This window comes from Mustela putorius, unplaced genomic scaffold, assembly GCF_011764305.1.
Source record: "Mustela putorius furo isolate JIRA1106 unplaced genomic scaffold, ASM1176430v1.1 tig00000487_pilon_pilon_pilon, whole genome shotgun sequence".
NCBI classification, from domain to species: domain Eukaryota; kingdom Metazoa; phylum Chordata; class Mammalia; order Carnivora; family Mustelidae; genus Mustela; species Mustela putorius.
Genome location: NW_025421399.1, coordinates 2,568,982 through 2,577,617, shown reverse-complemented (window position 1 = coordinate 2,577,617; position 8,636 = coordinate 2,568,982). Strand labels below are relative to the sequence as shown.

Sequence of the window (8,636 nt, the reverse complement as noted above, 5' to 3'; positions counted from 1 at the left end):
AGGCCTGGAGTGGGCTGAGACCCGCCCAGAAACAGGGGAACGGAGGCTCGGACGAGCCCCTTTGGCTCCATAGGTTTTCTGCCCTGAGGTGCTAACAGATCCCCACTTCAACTCCGGCCTCTTCAGAGAAGTGGCTGCACGCTACGGGGTAAATGCCGGAGTGGGGGCGCCGGGGGCGGGGGCGGAGTTGGGGGGTGGGGGAGAAGAGCCGGGAGCCCCGAGGGAAGGGCGGGGGATCCTGGGCCGGAAGGCGTCCCAGGCTCGGCTGGGAGCCGGCGCTCTCTTTCGACGCCACCCGCTGCCCCCGCCCCGGAGCCGGCCGGGACGGCACAACGTCTCCGCCCCCAGCGCACCGCGCACCTCACCTTGAACGTCGCTCCACCCACCGCTATCCTATTGGGCCGGCCGGACCGAGGCGAGATGGTGATTGGCCGAGATGGCTCCCGAAAGCCCCGCCCATCTCCCCGCCCCCGTCCCCGTCCGCCGGTACTTTGGACGGCGGCGTGGCGCCCCTCCTCCCCGCCCGGTCCCCGCCCCCTGGAGCAAATGCTGCCGAGCTGCGGCCGCGGGGCAGATGCACGCGCTCGGGCCCTTCTAGCAGGCGCGAGCAGTCGCTGGGCGCGCGAAAGCGAAAGAAGGAAGAGGAAGGGAGGGCGGGGGCGGGGTGTTGAAGAGGGGCGGGAGGAGGAAGAGGAGGAGGTTGGAGCGCGCTCGCGCTTGGCCTCGCGCCCGCGCGGAGGGAGGGGGAGAGGGGCGCGCGCGCGCACGCTCGCGTTCTCGCTCGCTCCATCCATCCATCCTCCGGTCGCGGCACGCGCGCGCGCTCCGGGCTCGCGCCGCACCCCCCGCCCGGGAGAGGCGGGCTGGAGTGGGGGGCGGGGGGAGGGGCGCGCGGACGGCGCGCGGACTGCGCGCGGGCGGGGTGAGGTGAGGAGGAGGAGGCGGCGACGGGACGAGAAGGGAGGGGAAGGGGCCATGGCCGCCCGGTGAGGCGGCGAGGCGGGGGGGCGGCCCGACCCCCCGGCCCCGGGCCCTGGGCCCCGGGGAGAGGCGAGGACGGACCGACGGACATGGGGCTCCGGAGCAGCCGCCGCCGCCGCCGCCGCCGGAGGACGCGGCCCTGAGAGGCCGCCGGGCCCCGGCGCGGCCCCCCGGGCGGGGTGAGTACGGGACGGAGACGGGGACGGGGGAGGGGCCTGCGGGGGGCGGGGGGCGGGGCCCGAGGCGGGGCTTGGGCCCCCTCCCCCCAGGTCTGGGTCAGCGCCCCTTCCCCTCCCCCCGGGCCGACGCGGAAACGCCCGGCTTCCCCCGGCTTCCCGGCCCGGCCGGGGCCCCCAGCTCTCCCCCTGTCTGGGTCCCCCCTGGGCGGGGCAGGGCCGGCCGGGGAGGGGGCGCGGGGCCTTTGTTAGGGAGCCAGGCCCCAGCCCCCGGGACAATAGAGACACCCTCCCGGACTCCTCTCCCCGGCCGGCTGGGGCTGTCGGCGGGCGGGGAAGGAGAGGGGCCGGGACGCGTCCCACTCTGCCCACTCTCTAGGGGTCGGACTGTCCCGGACCGGCGCCGGCCTCGGGCGGCTCGGCTCTCCTCCCCCCAGTCGGTATGATGCAGCAGCAGTGCCGCAGGGACGGGGGAAGAGCCGAGGCCCGGCCTCCTACCCTCCCCAGTGCCCCTGGCTCATTTGTCAGTCCCCACCCCACTCTAGGCCGGCAGCTCCTTAAACTCGTACCCACCGTACAGAGGGGCCCCGGACTGTGGGCGCTGTTTCTGATTCCTTTGGTGGGGATTCCTGGACTTTGGGGCTCTTGGAGAGACTTCCGGGCTGGTCCTGAGGGAGGGAGGGTGGTTATCTAAAAGAAGAACAGGTAAGGGGAGTGCCCACTCCCGGCATGCCATCCCAGGCGGGCTCTACCCCTCTTCTTGATCATGGTGGCTGGAAAGGCTCCTTCAGCTCTCGGTTTCTGTGGGCTCTGTTCCCCTGCTGTAGTCACAGGCTTATTTCAAGGGAAGACAGAGTGGGGTGAAGGTTGTAGGGTTCTAGGGCCATTCCTACTTCTGGTAGCAGTACCCCCCCAAGTGGACATCCTGGCTGAAAGCAGAGGTGACTCTGAGGAGAGCCTAGGGAAGGGGGGGGTGCATTTAGGAGTCTGTGCAGTTCTTTGCCACACCCTGTGGGTTTGCTTTGAGGCCTTAGAGTTCCTTCTCCTCCCCCTGCTGCATTGCACCATGGGTATGGAAGAGGGGTTTGAGTTTGGGGGACCTGGGGTGAGCTGCTGCCTCCCATAAACCCAGACTTTGTCTGGTAGCAGAGTCCAGGGCCCGAGTTCAGATCTGACTAGGCCGCCTTGGGGTTTCAGGCCCTGAAGGACCATCCAGACTCAGTGAGCCTGGGCCTTGGGGAGGGGTAGATCCTGATGCCAGGATTAGGCTCTGGGCAGCGAGGTGCAGAGGGGAGGTGGCGGTCTTCAGAGGTGCCTTGGCCTCACACCAGAACCCCCCACCCCCGTGTGTGCAGCCGTGTTGCCGCCCGCTGTGCTATGAGCAGTCAGAGCGCCGTCTCCACAAGAGTTTACAAATGAAAATGGAGGAAATGTCTTTGTCTGGCCTGGATAACAGCAAACTAGAGGTGAGGGCTGCCCCACGCGTGCCTCTAGTTCTTTCTCTGGGCGTTTCTACGCCGCTGTATCTGGCATTCACACCAAAGAGGAATTGGGGTAGTCAGCCTGGTTCCTTAAAGGGAATAGCCAGCCGAGAAGGCCCAAGGATCCGGAAGAAGAAAGGACGCGAAGTCAAGATGGGGAAAATGGCAGAAGAAAGCATGATTTGGGGCCAGGGCGAATGGGCAGATGTGGTTGGTGAGAGTTGCTCTCAGTCCAGGGGACTGTGACTCTTCCTGACCGCGGACGTTCTCCCCTGGGCCCAGGCCATCGCTCAGGAGATATACGCGGACCTGGTTGAGGATTCTTGTTTGGGATTCTGCTTCGAGGTGCACCGGGCTGTCAAGTGTGGCTACTTCTTCCTGGACGACACGGACCCTGATAGCATGAAGGATTTTGGTGAGCTTCAGGGTTGAAGGAGAGCTGTCCAGCCCCTGCCCCCCTGGGATCCTTGGAAGTCCCCTCTCTGGCAGCTGGACCAGATGTAGCCCCCAAAGCTGCTGCAAGCCTTCGTGGTAGAGGGGGTGGGGGTGGGTTCAAGAGGCCACGGGGCCATGGGCAGGAAACAAGAGGTCCCCCGCCTGCCCTGATCGCCACGCCTCTCCTGTCCCCAGAGATCGTGGACCAGCCGGGGTTGGACATCTTTGGACAGGTTTTCAACCAGTGGAAGAGCAAGGAGTGTGTCTGCCCCAACTGCAGTCGCAGTATCGCTGCCTCCCGCTTCGCTCCCCATCTGGAGAAGTGCCTGGGGATGGGCCGGAACAGCAGCCGCATCGCCAATCGCCGGTGAGGACCCAAAACTGCGAGGCTCCTCTCTCTCGTGCCATGTTCTGAGGCATAGTCCCCCTCCCCCTGGGGCCTTGGTAGGGCTCAGGGGTGGCACATGCTTGGCCTTTGCGGCCAGTGGCAGGGAGAGGTGGCTGCCTTGACCCTTTCTCTTCTGTTCCATTGGCAGGATTGCCAATAGCAACAATATGAACAAGTCGGAGAGTGACCAAGAGGATAATGATGACATCAATGACAACGACTGGTCCTATGGCTCAGAGAAGAAAGGTGTTTGGGGACTCCGGGGAAGCTGGGATGGGGGGCGGGCATCGGGGTGAGGTGGGCAAGTGGGAGTTGGGTAGGTAATGGTCACAAGTTGTTAGGTTGAGTGAGGAGGGGAGAATGTGGCTTGGTGTGTTTCCGTGGGGTTCTAGATTGAGAACTTAGGTTGAGTGACCCTGACCTTTTGTTTTTGTCTGATACAGCCAAGAAGAGAAAATCAGACAAGGTGAGAGCCGGGGCAAGCATGAGGGAAATTTGGGCGAAGGACAGAACCCTCCCCTTTGGGCAGGGAGTCCTCGGGTGTCTTGACTCAAGTGTGAGGTCATGGGGTTCCTCACTGGGTTTCGGGATGAGGGTGTCTGTGGTGGGCAGGAGGGCAGTGGAGGCCTTGGGGGAGAAAGGGGAGGACGGAATATGGGTAGGTGGGCCTCTTACTGGGGAGGAGGAGTAGGAATTTGAGGATGTTTCTTTGTCAAATCTTTTTTCCTTCCCTGGGTTCTCGGCTCCCCCTTATCGTTACCCTTTCCCCAAAGCTGTGGTATCTCCCATTCCAGAACCCCAATTCCCCTCGAAGATCCAAGTCTTTAAAACACAAAAATGGTAAGTGGGGCTTGAACGATGGGGGTGATTCTAGGTACGTCTGCTGGGACTCACTGCTGGAGGGTGGAGGTGGGGTCTTAGGGGAGCCGGGGTATCGAGGGAGGGCCTGTGATCCTTCTGTCACCCCCACTTCCTCTCTGGTTATTTTCAGGGTTCTCTGTCTGTACCTCTGCATCAAACACCCTTCCCCTTCTTTTTTCTTCTTCAGGGGAACTTAGCAATTCGGATCCTTTTAAGGTGAGTGGGTGCCGCCCCTCTAAGGTTCTCTCTCATTTCCCCAGTTGTGAGTTGGGTGGGATTTGGACGGGTGGGGATCAGAATGCTGAGGCCAGAAGCACTAGACGGGGTATTTTGGTCTTGCGTATTTCTGTTCTCGCTGGGCTCCAGCCCCTTCCCGACAAAGCAGGTGGGATGGGAAGAGTGTCCCCGGAAAAGTGCCGGGTTGGCTCAGGGCCCTCCCCCCACAGAGAAGGACCAGAGGGACTGGTTCCCCAACCCCATCTGTCCCCCCCCCCCAGCCCCCCGAGCCGCCTTTTCTCTGACCTGTACCTTTGATTCTCCCCTAGTATAACAACTCAACTGGGATCAGCTACGAAACCCTGGGGCCGGACGAGCTGCGTAACCTGCTCACCACGGTGAGAGACCGGCGAGGGGGAGGCCCTTGGGAGTGGGCTGGAGCCATAGGCAGTGGTCCCGTCCCTGGAAGAGGCTGGTGACAGCAGTCAGGGCCACCTAGCTCACTCTGGAATTAGGTTTCCCGGCCTGTGGTAGTCTGGGACTGTCTGTTCTGGATACCTTGGGGCCGATTTCTGCCTGCCGATTTCTAGCATCTGCACAGAGGAGAATACCTAGTGTCTAGAGTGGGTTCCCCTCCGTCCCTCCTTTCAGCTTATATTCCTCTTCCAGCAATGTGGGGTGATTTCTGAACACACCAAGAAGATGTGCACAAGGTGAGCTTAGAACCTAGAAAAGGGGGCCGGGGTCCCTTCCGCACACTCATCCTGGGCATGGGTCGAGAGTACCCTTGGACTTGAGCAATGGGGCCCCCACCCTTTCCCTCCCTCCTCTAATGGTCAGGCCTTAGGCCACAATCTGGGGGCACTCTGTTTATCCCCTCCCTGTCTGTGTCCGTTCCTCCCACCTCTGCTAGGGGAAAGGGGCTTCACCTGAGGTTCTCAGACTGTTCCTGCCTTGTCAGGGTCTGACGAGTTCTCTCCCCACCAGGTCCGTGCGCTGCCCCCAGCACACAGATGAGCAGCGGCGAGCCGTGCGCATTTATTTCCTCGGACCCTCAGCGTAAGGGAGCCTCCGGGGAGGGTGGTGGGTTGCGGAAGATTAGGATGATGATTGGTATCCCTGAAGCCCTTCTTTGACCCCTCTTCTTTCCAGCGTCCTTCCAGAGGTCGAGAGTTCCCTGGATAATGACAGCTTTGACATGACTGACAGCCAGGCCCTGATCAGCCGACTTCAATGGGACGGCTCCTCTGATCTCTCGCCCTCCGATTCAGGCTCCTCCAAGACGAGTGAGAATCAGGGATGGGGTCTAGGTAGGTGATGCATCTGGGCCCCATGGGCTCTCCGCCCAAAGCCAGGGTTGTGGGCACGCCCGTGTTCTCCTGACAGCCCGGCCTGCATCCATGGTGCCTCTCTCTCTTCAGGTACCAACAGCTCTGAGTCACGGAAAACCAAGAAAAAGAAATCCCATCTGAGCCTGGTAGGGACTGCCTCCAGCCTGGGCTCCAACAAGAAGAAGAAGCCAAAGCCACCGGCACCCCCGACGCCCAGCATCTACGATGACATCAACTGACTTGGGTGCAAGGGTTAGCCTTTGGCTGAGCAGAGCCCTCTCTCCCAACCCCCACCCAGGTGGCAAAGCCTGGCGAATGGACGGCTGCTGGGGGTTTGGGCTTGGGAAGCTTGGTGGGGCCAGGCAGGCAGAGGATCCAGTTATGCGCCCCTGGGGGGTGTCAGGGTCCTCTGCGACGGAGCACGACCCCTTGGCATGCAGGACTCAGACCTGGACATATTATGCCTTGGACATAAGTTCGGTGGGGAGGCGGTTTTCCTATTTATTCTGTGAGTTACTGGATGTCCAGCTAGGCCAGGGGCCTGACCTGGGCACTGTGCCAGGGCACTGCCTGCCCCCCACCCCAGGAACTGGACTAAGCCCTGCCGAGAAGCATTGTGGCTACCGGGGAGGCTGTGGGTTGGAAGCTGAGCCTGGAGGGGGCCTCCCCCAGCCGCCCTCAGCAATGTGAATGGGTCCGGTGCTTGGAGCTGAGGGGCAGGGCTGGGTGTGTCCTGTCTGTGTGCAGAATCCTATCAGATGCCCCCAATCCGAGGGGTAGGCAGGCCCAGCAAGCTGTCTGCTGAGGTGGGTGTCCAGAACTGCCACCGCCTTCCCTGCCCCTCACAGGGGCAGCCCTTTCCCCTCAGTCCCCATGGGCCTCCTTGGCAGCAGGAGCTGTCCTTTTGTTGTTGGGTGCCAGGAAAGGGCCTCCAGCCTCTACAGCTTCACGGAAGAGGCAAGGGGAGGGTAGGAAGAGGGAGCTATGTATCAGAATGACTCCCCCCCCCTACCTTTCCTCCCTGACCCAGGGCTGGTGAGGAGTGGGGCCCCAAGGTGAGAGGGAACGGTGCTGCTTTATTTGAAATGTTTTCTTACCTCATTCCCTGCCCCAGGAAGGGGCCCAGCCTCACCCTCCTGGGGTGGCCCCATGTTCCTCCCGCCTCCCCTGCCCCACTGCCCTAGCAGGGCAGTCCAAGTTCCCAACTGCTGCTTGCTACCCCCTCCTTCACCTTGACCAGCTTCAGTTCCTCTCTCGATGCTCCTGCCTCCGAAGCCTGCCCTGTTTCCCCTTCCTTAGCCGCTTTTAAGTTATTTATTCTGTACTCGTGGTTTGGGGCTCTGAGGAAAATCCTGATCTTTTACCTCTCCCCCTTTGCTAGGAGTTGGGGTGGGCAGAGGCTAGTCTCCGTGCTCTGGGTTGTCAGTGGAGGGCTGTCGTGCCTCGGCATTGCCCCTCTGTGGGACTGTCATGCCAGTGTGCCCACCTGCCTGGTCTACATCCTGAAAAGATGTACCGTCCCACCTCCACGTGGGCACCATCGCTCCCAGGAGCCGAGCTGGAGGACTACGGTCTGGGCTGGGAGCAGAGCTGACTGACACAGGGATGGAGTTGACCCTGAGCCATGTTCTCTGGCATTTGCTGGATGTGAACCCTGCCCTCTTCCCAGGAGGAGCCATCCCACATTTGGGTAGCTAGTACCCAGGACTGGTTGGACTGATTTTGGGTTAGGGACCCTAGAGGGTTAAGGGAACAACAAGAGATAGGGCTGCAGTACCCTGTCTGGAACCCCAGCCCCCCCTCTCCACCCTGGGGTGGTTCTGATTGTGGCTGATGCCTGGTTACAAATTGGTTTTTAACCCAAGAATTGTGATTATTTTTTAAAAAGCCAAACACATTTTGGCAGGAGTTAGAATAAATCCTGGGGCCTGGGCTCCTCTGTTCTTGACCCTCCATAGCCTTCTCCCTCGAAGGGGAAGCCAGAGGGGAAGGAGGATTTCAGCCAGCCTCCAGCCTGCTTCCAAAGGAAGTCTTGGGAGTGGGCTGAAGGTGAAGGGAGGACCGCTCAGGCCATTCTCCCTTCTGAGAGGCAGCTGCAGCTCAGGCCCTACCATACCCTTTCCCCTCTGGCCTCTCCCTTTCCCCCCTCTGGTTGGAGGAGGGAGAAGTGGGAAGTAGTTTGGGAACTGGTTTGTCCACATCCACTTCCCCATTGTTCCTTGGCCCGCCCTCAGGGCACAGCCCCCTGCCCAAGCTGGGTTAGAGATGGGCTTGGTCCAGCAGGGACCCTGAGGGAGCAAACCCCTTTCCTTCTGGGGAGAGTGTGCCCCCCTACCATGTAGTTGAACAGGGGCTAGGAGCTCTCCACTCCCCTCCCTCTAACAGCAGGCTGTGTGGGTCTCAATTCCCATCCTTCCCACCCCGGCTAGGTGTCGTCCACCTGTATCCTATCATGTGTCTGAGTGTGTGTGGGGGGGTTCTGTACTAATTTCCATGGCCGGTGGCTTTTCCTTCCATGCATCACTCCCCCCCGCATGCCCAGGGGCCACCCGCCTGGCATTACCGCATGCTGGGGTCATTGGGGGAGGGGGGTGGGGCTCACGCTGTCCTGTGGTCTTGAGATTTTTATTTTTGCATATGTAATCCATCCTGTACAGGTAGCTAACTTTGTAAACGCTGTGTATTTCCCCTGCCCCCATGGCTGCTGGTGTAAATAAACTGCATCTCCCGTTGGTAGCCCGGCCTATCCACCCTCCTTACCATGTCA

General features: G+C 61.3%; 1 protein-coding gene across 5 annotated transcripts; it reads left to right on the top strand.

The window, feature by feature from the left end:
• The first annotated feature begins 513 nt into the window (after positions 1-513).
• Positions 514-8,605, top strand: ATXN7L3 (ataxin 7 like 3). Of its 5 annotated transcripts, none has more exons than XM_045080769.1 (13): positions 514-1,160; positions 2,513-2,623; positions 2,921-3,053; positions 3,269-3,440; positions 3,610-3,707; positions 3,905-3,927; positions 4,235-4,301; positions 4,453-4,538; positions 4,868-4,936; positions 5,208-5,251; positions 5,526-5,597; positions 5,691-5,848; positions 5,960-8,605. In XM_045080769.1, exons 2-13 carry the CDS (start codon positions 2,573-2,575, stop codon positions 6,106-6,108), a joined length of 1,122 nt encoding a protein of 373 aa, XP_044936704.1. In that variant the 5' UTR covers positions 514-1,160; positions 2,513-2,572; the 3' UTR covers positions 6,109-8,605. The 5 variants fall into 5 exon arrangements, with proteins under 5 accessions (XP_044936704.1, XP_044936705.1, XP_044936706.1 ...); XM_045080770.1 differs by having other exon boundaries at positions 763-1,160; positions 4,256-4,301; XM_045080771.1 differs by having other exon boundaries at positions 767-1,160; positions 4,510-4,538.
• Positions 8,606-8,636: the final 31 nt, after the last annotated feature.